General features: G+C 37.0%; 1 protein-coding gene across 5 annotated transcripts in view; it reads right to left on the bottom strand.

Annotated features, from left to right (window-relative positions):
• The window catches only part of LOC135693967 (uncharacterized), a 42,550-nt gene that overhangs the window by 22,354 nt on the left and 832 nt on the right, over positions 1-19,364 (bottom strand). For 3 of the 5 annotated variants that reach the window (XM_089113423.1, XM_065212616.2, XM_065212694.2), the window contains exons 2-17: positions 17,568-18,123; positions 16,967-17,040; positions 15,990-16,433; positions 13,670-13,891; positions 13,020-13,364; positions 12,407-12,520; positions 11,993-12,184; positions 10,449-10,874; positions 9,565-10,130; positions 9,107-9,269; positions 8,349-8,699; positions 8,056-8,121; positions 4,488-4,805; positions 2,565-2,690; positions 2,274-2,324; positions 174-1,151 (exon numbers count right to left, since the gene is read on the bottom strand). In XM_089113423.1, coding sequence (XP_088969549.1) covers positions 174-1,151; positions 2,274-2,324; positions 2,565-2,690; positions 4,488-4,805; positions 8,056-8,121; positions 8,349-8,699; positions 9,107-9,269; positions 9,565-10,130; positions 10,449-10,874; positions 11,993-12,184; positions 12,407-12,520; positions 13,020-13,364; positions 13,670-13,891; positions 15,990-16,433; positions 16,967-17,027 — 4,423 coding nt within the window. In that variant the 5' untranslated portion in view covers positions 17,028-17,040; positions 17,568-18,123. The remainder of the gene's footprint in view (positions 1-173; positions 1,152-2,273; positions 2,325-2,564; positions 2,691-4,487; positions 4,806-8,055; positions 8,122-8,348; positions 8,700-9,106; positions 9,270-9,564; positions 10,131-10,448; positions 10,875-11,992; positions 12,185-12,406; positions 12,521-13,019; positions 13,365-13,669; positions 13,892-15,989; positions 16,434-16,966; positions 17,041-17,567; positions 18,124-19,364) is intronic. The other 2 variants (XM_065212770.2, XM_065212841.2) reach the window with 2 other exon arrangements.

Genomic DNA, 19,364 nt, shown 5'->3' with positions numbered 1-19,364 from the left:
GTATAAAGGGTAGATGTTCTGTAGCTCGTTATCCACGGTTACTAGATGCTTACCAACTATGCCAACTAAAAGCTAGCAAGCATGTAGCGTTAAACTTGTAAACATTTCTATAAATTTTGTCGTCTTTCTCAATAAAAAACAGCAATCATTTTATTGGCATTTTTGCGCCATACTTTTTGAAATCTGAGTGAGTCTTTCTTCGCGCTGACTGTTAATTATTTGCGGGATTCCGAGATCGGTATTAGGCATGGCCGGTATCCTGGTTGGACTCGGTTCGTCAGCTTTGTTAGTTCCAGCTGTTACTGGGTTGGGTTGAGTACCTGGTCTGGTCTCTTTGGATTTCCTCACGCTAGATCCGGAACTGAAAGCAGTTACATCTGACTGCTTTGCGGCGGCATAAACTCTCCCAGGCTGTTGCCGGATTTCTTCCCTAGCATTAAACGAACTCTCCACATTACCGTTGAAAAACCTTTCATGGTCAGGCAAAGGAACATTTTGTCTGTTGCCTGTAAAACTATTCCGAACAGTTGTTGGTACCATGCTATATGTTGTTGCTGTTGTTGTTGATGTTCTAGTGGGAATGTTACTTTGCTTTTCCCAAATGCCAGTGCCAAAAGGCATGTATTGTTGCCATGTGTAGCCACTGCTGCCTTGGCTGACGCCGCTACGAGAAGTGGCAGGAGCAGAGACAGCGACTTCGGGATTTATGGAATCGATAAGACGGCTAACATCCCCTTTCACGACAGGAGATCCAGACATAAACAAAGCTGATTCTATCTCTGGTTTCTTGGGAGCTCCTGTCTTGAAATACTGGAACCCAGACTGTGATCCTAATGAACTTTCCGGTTGTAGTTTTATTCTTTGCTGAAGATTTACATCATCTTCTTGAAAATATTTCGTTGGTTCATGTTCTATATTCATTTTTGCTATCTTTTGGGGTTGCTTAAAACCATCAAACAGAGACCCTTCGATTTTCATTCTACCCTCTGTCATATCAGATTTTGCTGTTGTTGTCGCTTTTTGTGCCTCCGTAGTATACATACGAGCCTTTGATGTTGTTGATGCTGTTGGTAAATGAGCCCTCGCAGTGGCTTCTTCCACCCTTTCTATCTGCTGATTTATCACTCTTGCATTTGAAGGAGGGGATGGCTCTGGAAATTCAAGCATCGGAGGTTATCGACAGTTTAAGCAAAAATAACTAAATTTTCATCATGGGTTGAAAGCATCTAAAGAAAATGTCTAGCCAGAAGAGATATATGATAGGAAAACTAGTAAATAAAATAAAGATTTGTCATAAAATTATAGTTTCATTATAAGCAAGCAAAGAAGCTACCAAATGTCTGAAAGTATTATGTATAAGAAAGTACGACAAGAAAAAAATGTGCAATCAAATGAAGAAAAATGTTAATTTAATTTATTGTTAAATGAGTCGAATCCTTTGTCGGTCAGTAGAAGACATGATTAGTTGAGATAAGCTAGCAAATGAATTCACGGAATATTTTCACGGAGTAAATCTGAAGGTTAGTACTCACTTGAAATTGTTAGCCAAATTAGCAAAAACAGCAACAGAACAACCATCGATACAGCAACATCAACAAACGCAAAGATTGACTTCTTTACGATTTTACAAGCACACGACGGTAAACAGAACAGGTTTAGGTTACGGTTTTAATATCTTACAGAAATACAACGTTCACTAGATACGAACAGGGTTATAGCAATTGAAACAGGATACAACAGAAAGCATTACTTGTTAATAACATTTGAAGAAATAGTTACATGAACATGTTAAGACGATAGACATATAAACTATACTACAAAAGATGACAAATTTTTCATACAATCTCACATATAATAAACAAAGCTACCTTCTGACGTCGACACGGAGTAACATTTTATCCAGAAAACTATTTTTTCATTTTATATCCCATTCTAAGAGTGGGGGGAATAGAACAAAGAGAAATGGGGAAGCTTCAAAGATAGCAGAAGTAGAGTCAAAGAGTTCCGATGATGAGAGCATGCTCTGAAATATATTAAGGTTTAATTGAAACTCACAATAACAAATGACCTGAAACAGTACGTACGAACTACGAACTACTAAACCAAATTACAAGGACGGAAGCCCAGAAGGGCATTATATCATGACTGCTCCCTGGGATTGGACATGTAGGTAAAAATAGCCAACAATCCCCAAATGCCGAGGACAAAGACATGCATCTAAAGAATGATGTGAGAATATGCAGATGAGTTAACAAAAATGCTGTTAAACCTACCATAAGGAAATGCATTCTGTGTAACTGGGGCAAACATCAGTCGGGTTGGCGCTAGAAAAAAGAGACAGATTATTGAAACGGAAAAATAGAAATCTGAAACTAGCAAAGACACATTTTCAACGTGAATAATACTTTAGCAAACACAAAATGTTCAATATGGCTTGTTTTGAATAATATCCTCTTAACAGTTTGATGATATAAAACTGTTAATGACTTGAAATGCTTGAAATGTGACATGATGAATCATAAACTACAAGATGGCACAGACTTTATACCTTAATGCATAATTACCTTGAGTTGAAATGGTCCTCGCCTCCGCTGGAGCATTCGTTTCTGGCATTATGGAAGCAAGCTCAGAACCGACACCCGGTCGCATCCATTTTGTTTCTTGGGTTTGGCTCATGGTCAAACGAGATCCTGCGGAGAAAACGAGGCATCCGGAACATCAGGTTACCATGCCAAAGGGGAAGAAGAAAATGGTTAAAAGGTTGAATTACATAAGGCATTGAAATAGTAATGGGGTTGCAGAAATGGGGTAAATTGCTGCTCCATCATGGAACCTTGAAGTAATGTTCTAATGAATATGAAAGAACTTTTATTCCCGTATCTATCTACAACTTGTCTGAAAAGACACTTCAAGCAAATTTGAGGTAAGCTTCCTGGAACATCAATGTAGTAATATGATTTAATCGGTTCAACTGATACTTCAGCTGTTTTAAGTAGAATAAGCAACAACACAACAACAAAGCACTTTTCGCCCAGCCCTACAGTTGTTTAGCGCTTCGTTTTTGTTGTTTCGATAATTGAGTGTACCGACCACGCCCATGTTGATTAACTGAAGAAAAAAGCCAAAATTTCAATAAATTCTTTGTCTATCTCGCTATGGCTTACTTTGACATTTTCAGTTCTACGCCAGAAGCAAACGTGTGTCGAGAAAGCAGTTTAGTCAGCAAGTGAAAGTTGGGACAAATGCGCTTGCTCAATGTCATAGTAGTCGGCAGCTGCTGGGTAACAAAGCTGCACTGAAAAACGTCATAAGCAAGTTGTTGACATGCAATGGAAGCTTAAATCTTGTTTTACTTCATATAGAAAAATCAAGTTGTTTGGATCGATACAGTGGTAATAAACAACTCAAGTAATAGCCTTTTATAGATCGTGAATTAACTGTCGGGAAAGAAATTTGAGACAACTTAAAGTTAAGCATCCCTTATTGCATTAATTAAAAATGTGAAAGAAACTTCGAATGAATAAATTCTTAAAACTACTGAAATGTCAAAGATAGCACAATGTGATTTGATTTCTCTTTCAAAGGGAAGACGCCGCTATGGTGGTTATATATCCTCAAAGTTATGAAACAAGATGGTAATTTTGAGGAAAACTACAAAGGACTGTTGCTTAGAAAACATTTTTTTTTATAAGCTTTAAAGCCTTTAAAGTGAGGCCTGCCTTTGTTTTCCATTTGAGAAGGGAATGGAAATAGAAATTTAATTTGTGAAAATTTCGTTGGCTAGAAACTGAAATCATGAAAAAGACAGTATTGTGTCAAGGATAAATCCGTACAGCAAAATTTAATAAAAGCAAAACTGACAATTACTATGAAAAATGAATTTCTTCATTTTGGTTTCAAATAGAGATATTAAAAAGCAAGTAAATTTTGTTCACAAAAACAATCTTTGCTTGAGATAACAAATAGATGAAAACTTAATCCAAAATGACCTCAAATGTCTGAGGTTAATCTTCTAAATAAATGTTGACGCATTTTGTTGAATTGAAAACAACGATTCGAAACAAAATAAGGCTGAAAGGATTATCAAATATTGCTTCTTATTTTATAATTCTTGAAGATTATCAGATATTAGATTTAACAAAAGATGAGTTGATCTTTCTTGAAAAATATTCAATCATTGAGATTATTGAGGCATTTTGACAGTCAGAGAAACATTCGTAGACTAATCATAGTTTGTTAACTGTTTTGATTAAAGGAAAAATTGTAGCAATTCTGTTTTACGGTAACATAGTTGAGAATACACAAGGCTATTAGAGTTCAACGTACAGATTGATAAACACCCCCTTATAACCAAAAAATGAGAGGAAAGTTATGACTGAATAAAGGAATCAAGGAATTCATTATCCCATCTAAAAAGCAAAATGATTAGGTTGGAGAGCTTAACCTGAACTATTCCCTGGGCACTTTGGTGAATTTGAATGACGTACCTGAAGCTCCAGCTGTCAATCCTGACTGAGTACTAAATGCATTGGGGGCGGCAACAGAGCTTTCTGGTGTAAGAGCTGCTAGATTCGATTCTAGATAACTGGACGGACTTGTCTTTTGAAGGTAATTTGCAACTTTCTGGTTGGCAGGCAATGCGTCAAAGAAGTGCTGGGCGTTGTCTCTCATCCTGCCAAACTCATTCCCGCCATCTTCAGAGCCAAGCAACTTCTGTAGTGACATCACATTGGCATTTGAAGATTCACCTGCGTCTGACCCTGACCCTTCACCTTTAATCTCATTTCTTGTATGAGCAGCCTCCCCTATAAACATATTTGATCATAAATCTTACAACAGCAAATTGAGTTTTAAACCAACTGAATTGAGCACTGCCTGAAGTATCAAATATTCAAAATTGCGATCATACGATCAATTTGCTTGAATCAGGTCAGATCACCCTATCAGTCTTGGTATGATTGGCTACTTTGGGTCTTATAGTCTTTACACCAGAACACAAGTACACGAAACTTGTAGTCAACATTCAGCCTTGGTGGACACTGAATCAACTATTTTAGAGCAAACCATTCGTTAAGAATTCCCAGCATACCAAACACCTTAAAAATACTTTTTGAAACTTCCTTTCCAAGCTTAATGTGCCTTGTTTAAATCTGTCATATTTTCCTGACATAAACACCAAAAAGGAGAAAAATGAACAGTAAAGTGAAAACTATCAGAGTTTGTGTTGTGAAATCGTTGGCAGCAAGAAATTAGTTGTCAAGTAACAGCTTTAGATTGATGTTCATTTGTGAATAGTTTTAATGCATATGGAATTGCAATCCCGATCTTTGGGCTAAAGAAATCCAGAGATTTGAAGCCCCTTTTAGTGTGGTTTCAGCTTTGGGGATATAAAGCATGTTTCTTGTGAAAAAAGGGTAGATATTGTGAAGGTGATTAGAACGAAATTTTAGTTTGAACTTTATTGATTTATTAATCTAGATTGTAGCAAAAAACCTCTGGGTTATTCGAATTACACGAGTACACGAAAACAAGTTGTTGAATTTTGAGATGATATGCACGAGAACTGAGATGTTTTTCAAACAAGATGAAAGACGCGAACAGAACAGTCCTGCATTCTTAGGATTTCTTGCGTGTCACTCAATGTATTCCATTTTAATGCATTTCTACAATTAGCAAATATCTGGTTCTCTTCTTGTGACAGATTGCAGTGTCATTTCCTTGTAACTAAAAGACTTGAAAATATTGCAAGGTTTTTGGGTGGTTTCAACTGATTAGCTTCAAAATTTTGTGGGTGTATCCTCTCGTGCATATATATGTAATCGGCCGTATACTGAAATTGTCTAGTGCGATGTTGCCTACTCTATATAAATCAATTTATTTTGGAGTAATAATTTGTGGAACAAAGCCAACCCTAGTGAAATATAAAATTAAGAACCCTAGTGTAATATTTTGATTAATAAGTTTAGGCAAAAGCAATTATTTTCGAACAATATCTAACGTGGTTCTTACGGCTATTAAGCTTCTATTTTCAAGTGTTTTCTTAGAGAAACTTTTGAGATGAGTGTTTAGGTGTCTATAAGAAACACGTTTATAACTTAACGTTTAACGTAGGCTCCATGTTTTGTTAAACACTTTTTACAGCTGAAGTAATTACCAATTCATCAAAGTTTTCAAATGAAAGATAAATCCGCTTTAACTGATCAAAATCTTGCCTCGGAAAACAGGATTGCAAGCCATAACAGAAAACATTTTAAGTAAAATCTTCAACGTTTTCAACAATAACTTAAAAAGCTATATAAAACAAGTTTAAGAAAAATTTGTCTACAAAAATGAGTTCAATCTTATTTGTGAGGTTCGTAAAAATATCAAAGATAAACTTTCTTATGAAAAGGATAGTAAACGAAATATTTAAAGTATTATGTACGTGAAATGAACACTAATTTATTTTTTTATCTCTTTAATTTATCTAGTAAAGAGCAAGATTTTAAATCTTTACAGAAAAAACATAATCATAAAAGATTCAATCATAAAAGAAGATACTTTAGGGACTTATAAAAACCCAATTTATTAAGGTTTATGTTTCGGGTCGCTGTGTTTATTGATGGTAAGATAAAGTACTTTAAAGAGGATATTTAAAAACAAAATTTCTCAAATGAGGTGTAAACTAAGCAGCTTATTTTGATTGTTACAATCAATAATTAGAAATTTTACTTTTTAAAATTAAAGAACGAGCTTATTGTGAGATGATGAACTATCTTTGCACATCACGCATCGCAAGCAAAGAATAAGTTTTGAGAGGAAGATGGGCCAATATAAAATAAAAACGAATTTCGAACCCTTTTGTAAATTTGATTATGGCCTTTTCTCCCTCTAGGTGTCAAACAGTCTTGAATTAATTACTTCTTATCAATACTTAATCTTTAAGAAGAGTTTTCGGAGGCTGTCGATTAAGTTAAAGCTAGCTGTGGCTTTAAAAAGGTTGCAAAGAATAACTCTAATGTTTACAGCTAATCATTAAAGTATTCTATGGTCTAATGTAAGTATGAAGTTGTGTGTTATATTTGGTATGTTCGTTTGTAAGAGGAGAGGTTTTTAGGCGAGTTTCACTGCAGTGCCGGCATCATCAGCGGTTGCTCGGGTATCAAGCCTCCAGTTCCCCATATCGTTTCTCGTGTATTTATCTGACTGCCTGCAAAACAGAACAAACTTGTGTAATGCTCTGCTTGCTCGCCATTACTCATTTTTGGACTTTGACACAAATACATTGACACAGAAATGTTGATAACCTGCAGTTGGCTTCGTTTTAGTCACAGCAAAAGGTAATTTTCTCCTCTTTTGACAACAAACTTCTTCTTTTGAGAAAAGATTTAGGTAAGCGTAATTTACTTTGGTGAAACCAGTTTTAAATTAGGCCTTATTTTGATGTTGGGGCGCAGACACGATACCGAGCAACCCTGAAATGATGAAATGCCTCCAGGATTCTCAGCCAAAAACTGTTCAAAAACAAAACAAAAAATATCATGGGCTGTCACTTCATCAGCCAAGGACGATTATCAACATTTCCATCGTTAACAACAACAAAAACAAGTCACCACTGATTGGTATCATAGAAAATTCGCAGTCAAGTCAGATTCTGGGAGGCATTACGGTTATCAAGAAAATAAGGATTTCTAACAAAAAAGACATGGGAAATACTAAGCTTCATTTGAAATGATTAGGAAAATGTAACTTATTCTCTGCGTTCTCGTGAATCGAGTGCTCTATGAAGCTCTGATAATCTGACATAAACTTTGACTCATGCACTATACATCGGTGAAGAAGTCGGCAATCGACCAAAGAAAAGTTACTTAACTGATGTCAGGCCTTAAAATCTAATTCTTAATTTTGGCCACGAATAATCATCATCCTTTTTCACTATAGCTAGATCCCTTACATGACTCAACTTTTTTAATCCTTGATTTAAAACTTTGCTGCTAAGAATCCCAGATGAAAGAAACTAAAGCTTTGTTGGTGTTAAGAGACTCAAGAAATATCATCAATTATTAAAATTCTCACCTTCGCCAGAGCCTGAGCCCTGTTCTTCTCCTTTCTTGTGAAAGAAAGCACTCAACATTTTTGTACCTTGATGAAAAATAAAAACAATCTAATAGAATCCTCCAAACAGGTGAAAACGTCTGGTAGCATCTGTCGGTGAGAACAGCGCAATAAAACAGAAAAATTGCATCAAGAGATTTTGCTAGAAATATCGTAAGCATAAAGATTTAAAGTTGCAAAGATAAGGATGTTTTTAAGCTATAACTTCTTCAATCTGACCAGGTGTCAAGTTTGAAAAAGTAAAGATAACATACGGAGAGAGGGTTGCTCTTCTTTCATATTCTGCACCATCTCAACTCTTTGTTGATTTCTTGACGGGAATTGTTGCGCAGCCTCGTTTGCCACTTGAAAGGCGGGCTGCTCCTTTGCAGGACCAAGTTGGACCTCGCTCTCAGGTACAGTGTTGAAGTCAGGGACTGGCCCATTGACAGCCACAGAATCCATCTCGGGTCCAGGCCCAGCCTCAAACTCTGGTAAGTTATTTACAGGTGCTAAGGGTTCCTGTTTAGGAGCAGGAGCTTGTGCAGCAGCAACAGGCGCCGGAGGAGCTTTCGATTTTTGTTCACCCCTTTTTGGGACGGAATCCACCTTGCTTCTTGTTGTAGCTGAAATGGAATATGAAGTATGGTGTTGATAAAGTCAATGGAAATTAACAAGCAGAAATGATGCTTTTCTAACAGAAGAAGAAAATGTAGAAATACTGATGAGATAGGAATGTGTTCAGCCAAACATACTAGTAATGCATTCAATATTTTCTTCATAATTAAATATTGTAGATCATTTGACTTCGGCAACTCTCTAATAATCTTCAATTGAGCTAACCCATCACAAATTGTAACCATGAAACCGAGTTAGACATCCAACGATATAACCATTAAGTCAAAAAAGCCATGAATCTGTAGGGGTTTTCCTGCCCCAGTGATGTACTGTCACTCTGAGAAGACCTTAAAGCATGGTTTTGCCCATTGCACTTTACAACCATTACCGTTTCCGGGAAATAGATAAAACTTACCCGGTACATATTTATGCGATCCGGGCATAACTTTCATCAAGTACACAGGGTATGATACCGATTGCCGTGTCGACGACTTCGAATGGGGATCGATAATAGGCTCCATTGAAGCTCCCGCAGGCATGTTCCTCAAGTATTCAAAGGGATCCACCGGTCTCTGGACCTGAAAAATTCCGAATATGCTCATTAAGATATAAGAGACAATTGACCAAAAAGGCAAATTAGGCATAGCTCAAAAGCATAGAATCCTATACATAAAATCTCCTATAAAGTTATTCTGAACAAGACATAAGAAGCCAAATATCTCAAACCAAGCAGGAATTGCAGACAAACTTTCCTCACTACTCTTTCATTTAACTCCAAGGGGACAGTGCACTTTATCGTGTGGAGGCATTCATCACATGTAAACAGTTGAAGCTATCATCTCTTCGCAGATCGTGATAAACCCATATCCTCACCTTCTTCTTTTTCTTTCGGAAAATCCTCATTCTTTTTGCAGCCTCGCTTTCGAATGGAGCCCTTCCGGTTTCTGCATACAAGTCTTGCAATGATGGCTGTATGCCGGGAACTTGGAATCTTTGCGTTACAGACTCGATGGAATCAGCAGCTGGAAGTGCAGAATCCTTGGCAATGCCATCTTTCTCTGTTATTTGGTCACCAACAAGCAAATACTTTGGTATTTCGAATCGTTTGTGGTCGTCTTGAGTCACTAACTTGGCAATCTGAATATTTTGCCTCAGCTTGTTGTAAGGAAATGCGAGGCTGGCCGGATGAGGTATCTGCGACCTTGTGACTAAGTCACTATCGGCAGCAGTTATATGCGGGTATTCTCCTGCGAGATTCAACGCAGCCTCCTCATAATTGGCAAGAGCCGAAGCAATCCTCCTGAGGTCGATTCGCGGGTATGCAGAGCTAACTGCAGGGACTGCTGCAGGTTTCTGCGGAATCTCTGATTTCTTCTTGTTTTTAGATTCCGTGGCAGCTTGTGGCTTTTTGGCAACTTCTGGGATCTTTGACTTGGTGTCTGTCAAAGAGATATAACATTAACATGGACTGCAGCAAAAGAACAATTTCTAACGCAAGAATCTGCTTGCTTGTACAATTTCATGTTTGCATAACAGATATCGGTGAATATCTAGTATTGCGTTCATGTTAAAAGATCGATAATTTGATAGAGAAGTACATAGGGAGATATATCTACTTTCAAGAGATGAGAAGACAAACAACTCTAAAAATTTGATATCGCCTTTTGAGCCAAACTCATCCGAAATAATTTTCATTACCTTAAACAGTATGAATTGAACATATTTAAAAGCGAACACTCAATTCATTGTATACTGACCGATCTGCTGTGACGTTACTTCCTCCCCAGACCCCGAGCCTGAGCCTGATGCAGAAGAGACATCGTCGTCGTCGTCATCTTCCGGATTATTGACATTCTCAGCATCCATTGCGGTAAGCGGGCTAACAGGCCTTTGCGGTATATTGCTCTTCTTTACGATCGGCGATGCTACTGCTTTTCTTGGCTTCAAAGCATTTCTCATAATTGGAACAAAAGATTTTTTGGTGCTGTTCATTGGTTTGTTAGTGTCGGCACTCATCCCAATGCCACTTACGATATTCTGTGCTGAGGCAAGTTGCCTGACCACTGCAGCTTCGCTTCCGCTTGCAAAAGAGTCTCCGGATCCGGACCCAGATTCTGATCCAGAACCGAGTTCGGGTAGATATAAACTGTTAGTAACGGAAGAGGACCTCTTGGCAGCAGCATCTGTTGATTAACAAAAGCCACAATGATTACTGAATCACAAAAATCATCCTCAAGGAAAATAAGTGAAGAATTCTTGATTGCCGCTGGTATTTCGTGTTTCAAAAACGATTTGACCGATAAAAAGAGTAAAGCAATAAAATAGTTAGATAAAGAAATTTTATTGTATATAATAAGACGTTTTGAAAATTTCAAATTCATTTCCAAGAACAACGTTTATTGAATTATCGTTAAAAGCTGGATAAAAAAATAAGATGACCTCAAACTTGGGTAATATCTTGAGAACAACTTTCGAGAGCATAAATTGAGAAAAATTTAGCCTAGGATTAATTACGAAGTCATTGTTTTATGGTCTTATAAATTATTTTAAAAGACCGAAAGATTAAAGATCGATCCGTTAAAATATTTTCAAGGTCTGACTTGGTCGCTAGCAGTTAAGCCAACACACAAGGCGAACCGATAAAGGGTCTGTTGTTGTAGTTGATCCCGAATGACGTCAGAGGATGAACAAAAATAGAGTGATCGCAGAATGTTATGAGAAAAGATGCGAAACAAGAGCTAGGACCATTTTCTTGAACAAGAGTGCAATTTTGTTTGCTTTGTTTTGAAAATCTATCCTTGTTGCTAATAACGCGCTATTCATTTCTTGGATAGTGTTGGAGACCAGTTTTTCAAAAGCAGCAAAGTCTCTAGTATCGTATTTGAAAATAGACCTCCTTCATCGGCCTATGTAAACATAAACGAAACCTGACCTAGTCTGTTTTACAGGTAACAAAACACGAAATTCAAAGACCACCACTAATGCTGTACCGAATAGAGTAAAATCAGAAAATGCATTGTAATACAGTATTTTCTGTTGAATGCCAAGCTGCTTTAGACGACTGCATTTAGACAACATAATATGAGATTAAAAACATACAAAAAACTACGGAGCCATAAAATAACAAAGCTCTTGGCAGCAATATTCCGAGCAGTGGTAGCCAATCGGGCCATGTAGGTCAGTATTCAAAAAACGAACATTATGCCAAAGGCAGTAGAGAGTTGAGTCCCTAAGAAACGTTTCTATGCATAGCGAAGCCGTCGATCAACCATAACTTTGGATGAAGACTAGAAAAAATTACCTTGATCAATGTCACCAGACCCAGAGGAATCCCCACTGCCTGAACCAGAGGAATCTTCCTCTTTGTTTGTAACAGGCACTGCTTGTGCAGTTTGTGCTTCAGGGTGTCCCTGGGCAACTAATGTGCTTGAAGCACCTTGGGTGGCAGTAGCAATTTGTTGTTTTGAACCAACAGCAGGCACCTCTGGAGCAACTGAAGATACACACAATTGATTTGTTTCCCAAATGTTATAACAATGGGAGCAAATAGTTACAGAAATTAATATCATGTCTCTCAATTATATTAAGAATGAGGCGAAATTGTACAATTAAACATTCAATAGAAAAACTAGATAAAACCCATCTTTCGGTGAAAAGGTTTTGACAAGATGTTAAGACAAAGGCCTTTAACCTAAATAGAAGGAGCAAGACTTACCACAATATTTGCAAGATTTTCTGCATTGTATTGACATCTGTGCTGGGTACCTCACACAGTATTGATTTTTGGCGAAGTCAGTACAAGTGTCGTATTGATCAGTGCAGGGCTCGCCTGGAATCGAAAAAAGATGAATAAATCCCAGACTCAATGGCTGTTGCAAAGAAAAGAGACCCCTAAAGCTAGTTTAAACACACACCTAGAGCTACTTCAAATTGCATCAAAAAACAGGAAAAGTTGTTTAAAAACAGACCATATATGAAATTAACATCAAATTAAGAGACACTTTGCGTAAAGATAAAGGTTAAAAAAGCTACAAAAGTTTTAGATTTGTCAAGCTCTCTTAGTTCTAAAATATGTGCTGACGATGGGTTCTTAGACAATAAAGGAAAATATCCCTGCCTTGTAAAAGATAGAGAAATGTTACCGGTTGTTCTTATTAATTCTCAGGTAAATGTCACTGGATGGCTTCTTAAACAGTAGAAAATGAGAAATGAATCGTATAAAGAAGATTTCACTAGTTGGTTAATGCTGACAGCTCTAGCTTAAAGAGCCTGACGTAACCCCTATACAGCTTCACAGCAGCATCCTTACTAAGCAACCCATTTAGTACCTGGAATGGCAGCTGGGTTTGAAGCAGCTGCAGCAGCTGGCTGTGCCATAACTGCTGGTGCAACGGCGGCAGCTGGTGCCATTTGGTACGCAGCATTTTGACCGCCTTGCAATGCACCAAACTGTGACATAGTCTGGAAAGCTGCCTGTTGTTGCTGTTGACCCGTGAATGGTTGCTGGAGGAAGTCCTTCTTCGAAGCGTCATTAGTTTCTGCCGCTTCCGGCTTTGCGACCGTCTCTTTTTTCGAATCGGATGCTTGTTTTGTTGTTGCATCCGCATGCGGGATTTCTGATTTCTTCGCAATGATTTCTTCTGGCCTCTTCATAATAGACTCTACTGTTTCACCTGCAAATGAAATTTTGATCGCTAATGTCTTGCTAGTGACAGTGGCAAGTGATTGGTGAACACATTTTTCTCCTGGCGGTTTAACAACTGAAAACTGCTATACTCGGACAACTAGCATCTTCTGCAGAAAAAAACGGATACTCTACAAGGAAACTTTCAACTTCAAAGACCTTGCATCCTTAACAATTGGCAAAGACATTAGAGATTCTAACTTGTTCCACTCTCAAATTAACCGTCATTACGATAACAACAATGGAAAAGCAGTGTATTGGAAAGCAACCAAGAATATTAACCGATCGCCTTACCATACTCTGCTTGATGTGGAACTACAGCGCCGATGTTCATATTCGGTGAGATCTTTCTCATCTGCAAAGGAAATGAACCCGGGCTCTGTACTGCAGCCGATCCGGTCTTTACCGGAATGGGAATGGAAGACTTCTTATCTTGATGCAAATAAACAGTGACGCCAGGCTGGTTGCCCCAGTCATTTTGCTTCTGATTTGGTCGCCCAGGAATGATGTTTTTCACTGTAAAAGTTCATAGATGCAATTAATTTCACAGATAAAACTGACTGAGAATCTAACTTAACTGTATCAAAAGACCTCAACTCGTAGATAAAGAGATGCCATGACTATTAGGGGATATTCATCACCAGGAGACGACCTTCTTCTTCTTAGGACATCTCGTGGTTGCTTTTAAAGATAAGCCTGATTTCCTCTAGGTGAAAAAAGCTTGCGGACCCCTACAGACTACAGACGTATAGTAAGATATGATGGACATATGAAGATGCAAAATTAAATGGTTTTTTTCAGAGACTCAATTTTGGTGCGTTTTTCATTTTTAGTTCACAATGAAATGTTTCATAGAACGTTTAGCCTAGGCCAATTCGATTGCGAATCGTGCCCCGGCATTTTTGCTTTTTTGATTTCGCAATAAAGTTGAACGTTTGATTAAAATCTGCAGTTAAAGGACTAGCATACTGTGCATGCAATGCTGCTGTTGCAGAAAAGACTGTTCAACTGCGAGTATTGAGGCTTGTTCATTTTAGAACAGAAAAATCTGCTGAGAAACAAGAAACTGCTTTTTGGCGTGCCGGGAAAGCCGCCTCTACGAATTTATAAAACTTACAATATACAATGGAATTGTCGTCTAGGGATATTTATAATAGAAAGTGCTACGAGTGAGTGCGTGAAATCATTTGTCAAATAACCGTAAGAAACAGTTGGGTGCAGAGACCAACACTTAGAGTTCAATGGGATTGCTAATATTGGCTAAGTGGAAGTTGAATCTTTGTTGAGCTAGGCCATTTGTAGTTTCATAAAGAGTTATACGGCATATCACTTACTAAAGGTGTCACTAGTACCTATAATATCAGGTATTTGGTGTTTATACAAATTGGCTTTTTGTGGTTAAACAAGATTTCAATCACGTTTTGGTGTAATAAGTCAAGAATGCAAGCAACAAGAAAGTATAACTCATGCAAAGAAAAACAAACAAAGGATTGCTTGAGCACGTTGTTTAAAACAATGTTAAGAAATTATGTTATAGATTCTTTGGTGGCAATGATGGGAAAGTTAACTTTGTTTCCATTAGCAAATTGAAGAAAATGAAAATAAAATAAAACATTTTCTAAAGAAAAATAGGTACTAACAAAATAATATGTTCTACAGGAAGATTTCCATAGGAGCACAGCAATTTCAAAAATTTTTCACCTAAGAGAAATATTGCTTGCCAGCATTCATCGCACCCTGCAGCATTCTTAAAGGTGCGTTATTTGGAGAAAATGAATTTTGTTGGTTTCATAACAATGCACAGCTTAGCATTGTAAGCAAACAAAGATAATAAAGATCAGCTTATTTACGAAACAAAATTTAAAACTAAGTACTTCCAAAATGTTTATTTTAGCCGCAAAAATCAAAATATACTTTATTGGTCAGAGCTGAGTTAATTACTAATTTTATAAACGTGCTATCTTTAAATATAAGAGAAAGCAAAATAAAGGTTAAAATTGTGTAACATTTTAACGAAATTTATATCTTCGGATTAAGATATAAAATTATTATAGGTCTTAAAAAAACTTATTAAGCATCGGTTTTTGAATCAAAGATGCCGTTGATTTCGAAAGAAACTTTTAGAGGAAATTTTAATGAATTATTTTTAGAAGAAATAAAGATTCTACAAATCTGCTATCACCTTTTTATAATCTACTACAAGTAGATTAAAACCAAAAACGATTGAGAAATGCAAATTTACAGTACATTAGTATGCTGGGAAAAGATAAAATGAGATTACCTTGCTGTTTATAAACATGGGCGCAAATGTAAGGAGAACTAGGGGTTTCGGGTTGGATTTAGTTTTGAATTAGAAGAACCTACCAAAAATGGGTTTTTTAAAGATTGGTATTGTATCAGAAGAAAGTTAAATTTCAATCAACAGCACTATTAACATAACGAATTAAATAGTTTTAGGAATTTTAAATGTTTTGGGATTGGAGAAATGTGCATTTGATACCCAGAGTTAAACAAGAAATAGCGAAGAAAAAAATTGCATATGGGACCCCCCCCCCCCCCCTCTACTTGATCAATAGGCATCTACATTTGAGCGCAAAAATCTTCGGATACTTACTTTGTAGCCTGTTCTTTTTTTGTTCCTCGCTTACTTCTTGCTGCATAAAGCTGGCTCCCGGAACAGAATTCACTTGTTGTTGCTGTTCAGATAATTGCATTAAATTTAAATCTTGATTTTCTCTAGCCTCGGCTCTTCCAGGCATTTGGAAACTATTTCCTTCCGGAACTGGTATTTGGTTCCGGGTCATTATGTTTTGCTGGTCTAGACCAGTTTGATCCGGCAAAAATCCGGATTCTCTTTTAACTGGTCCATCAACTGGAAATAAATGTTTGTTTTTATTTTTGAATCCGGTAAGTAAAGCCTCAAGTTCCTCGCCTGCATCCAACGACCGGTCTGTTCTAACTTCCTTATCCGGTTTCACTTCATTCTCTGTCGATTTGAATATTTCTGCGAGAAGTGGATCCGGAGATCCATCGTCACGTTTTCGTACCCGATGCTTTCCTGCCCGAAAAAAAGGGGAAAAATTAGGATAAGAGAGAATCTAAAGTTAAAGATGAGATGAAATCATTATTTTTTAAAAGACATTGAAGATATTTTCTGTTATTAAAAGAACTTTGCGCCATAGGCCAATACTCTTCAAGATTGGTCGCAAAAAGTATAATCTTTTAGCCTTCTATGAAAAGCTGCAGGACTTGGAGTTTATAAGTGCAGAAAAGTAATGGTCGTTGCAAAACACTGAATAATATTTACCCGATATCAGAAAAATAATGCTGTAAATAATAAAATCTTCTTTGATGATCTCTGTATTTACAACTTAAAACTAGAAATGAAGCCTTGACACTAAGCATTTATTCAACATTGAAACATTAGTATTGGTTTGCAATTATTGCTTTACCTAACTGATATGCAGCATCTGCAAGAACCTGTGGCCTGAATGAGCTCTATCGACAAATATCATACGAAGGCCTTTTTTGAAAACAAATAGCACGAATACAGTCAAATAACAGGGTGAAAAATGAGATGCAAGCACGTACCTTTTGCAAATATTACTATTTGAAGGAGTAGTAGTAACAGGAAAATGTCTTTGCTAAACATTCTAACTAACCATCTAAAACAAAGAAGAAATAAAAAAATCAAAATTGTGCAAGCAGTGATGATCCTTTTGAACTGGCAATTTCAAGCCACTTGTGGAGCTCTCTTTCTTCTAAAATCAGATATATTCATAGCAAATGTATCCAAGGTTTTGCCAGCTACTGTTAGTTCAAAACTTTAGAGCTTACAATTGCCACAATTAAATATGTAAGATAAAACATTACGATAATGATGAGAATTTTCAAGCTAGAAAAAGCCTAAGCACTAATTGTGTCTACACATAAACCAGAAATTAAGTATCTTGCTGAGAGTTCTTGTAGGACCATTACACTTATTGCCTAAAACCACTGGACTTCAACAAAATTTTTACCAAAACGCAGACAAATTATTTGTCCTCCAACCAATTGGTAAGTAAGCAGCTTTTTACTTCAACCAGAGATGCAGGGATGCAGTCGATTTTCTGGTAACAGTACAGACGGTCCTTGCTACTTTATCGCGAGGTATTTCTGCAAACTCAAGAAGCAATCTATACAAGTTACAAACCTGCTGATATCAGCTGAATTTTCCCTCCTGGGTATATGTAATTTCAATCCATCAAATCTAGGCACAAATTCTTTTCTTCACAGTAATTTTTGTTGAAACAACAGTTAGCGATATTTCCACATTTTACAAAACGCTAAGCACTAATTTTGTCCACACGTAAACAAGAAATTCAGGTCAGGTCCAAACTGGGAGCTGGGATTCCGCCAGGGCATTACTACATTCGATTTGCATCCGATTAGATCATCCACTTCAATTCAGATTCAGTGATGCGTGAGCGAGCACCATTGCTTGCTCTTTCAACGGGATTGAATGGGCACTTCACAGCCAATCAGGTGCTTTGCACTAATCAATGAATCCAAGGACCTGCTCAGTGCGCCCGTGTCCTGGCTGGGCATCTTCCAATTAGGGTGCTAATATGATTAGCAGCATTGATTGCTTGATGTCTCTAGAAGAACCATGTTTTCCCTGCAGCGACTGTCTTGCACTGTCACTATCTATTGATCCAACACCCACCATTGCATAAGAAAAATCAAGTTACATCAGACCATAGCTGAAGCTGCAAGTGAACACCGAGAAAAATAGGGTTTACGTAGAAGGGATTTCGAGCACATTGGGGTAAATTTGAGGGGGTAGACAGTTGATTGGACAGTTTCATGAGATAAGAAACAGAAGAAAAGTTCATGTGAAAGCAAGTTTTTTATGTTCCAGGCAAAGGCTGACAGGAAAGCACTTAAATCGCCAAGGATCTCAGGTCATGCACACGATTCTCTCAATATTTGGAAAAAATCCAGGTCATCTGATTATGAAGATAGATGAAGATGATATCTGAGAAAAGCAACTTTTTGCTGGGTTTGAAAGCTATAATAGCCATTTTACTGAGCTTAAACTCCGTTTCATAAAGAATTTGTTGATCACAAATTCGACAATTTCTAATCTTCTTAACATTATCGCGTATTTTGTCTCGTATTTTGGTCATGAAAGATAAAAATGGAAAGAGTCCATTTCATACCTAATTCAAATGAGAACCCATTCAAAAACATTACAAGTTTGTTTTTGCTTTGTCCGTGGTTTATGGTAAATGCTTCTTAAGAAGACGAATGCAAAAGAAATAACAGAATATGGGGACCAACAAATAGACAATCCAATTAAAAAGTAAATTTTTACTTAACTATGTCTCCATACTAATGAAAGTGCAGCAAATCAAGAGCTTAATCAATTAACGAACAAATAAATGAATCCTTGGCCTACGATAAAGACTTAAAGACTTAAACCTAACTTCTCACAACTCTCTCTAAAAATACGCATTGAATCTGGCTTTGTGGTCGGCTCATTCTATATGACGCCCGACTCGAACGGTTGTGAACAGATTTGGATAAAAAATGTAGCAATTTAAGTATCCACAGATGATCTAGCAAAAACGTCCTGATTTTTCCTCTTTCAGATATGACTTAGCTACATATTAAAAACTTTTCTATTCAGTATTCAAAATATATGCTATTATCTCGAGGTAAGATATGGGTGTGGCGTTGCAATCATCATAAACAAAACGTTAATGGCAAGGATTCTAAGCTCGCACAACAAAGTCTTTTGAAAATATGACAATTGAATTTCTAACTCAATATACTAATGTTCCAGAATTAACCTTCTACAATCTTCTTAAAGTCTTTAGGCTACCCCATTTTAAAAATGAAGGGACTTTTGCGTTTGATTCCTGAATCAACTTTTCCAAACTATGCCACCATAGGTTCGAGACTTTTTAACAAAATCCTATTCTTGACAGATTATGATACAAAAGCA

The sequence above is a fragment of the Rhopilema esculentum genome, chromosome 17 (genome assembly GCF_057945365.1).
Source record: "Rhopilema esculentum isolate cy_ngs chromosome 17, ASM5794536v1, whole genome shotgun sequence".
Classification (NCBI taxonomy): domain Eukaryota; kingdom Metazoa; phylum Cnidaria; class Scyphozoa; order Rhizostomeae; family Rhizostomatidae; genus Rhopilema; species Rhopilema esculentum.
This window is presented reverse-complemented; position numbering and strand designations above follow the sequence as displayed.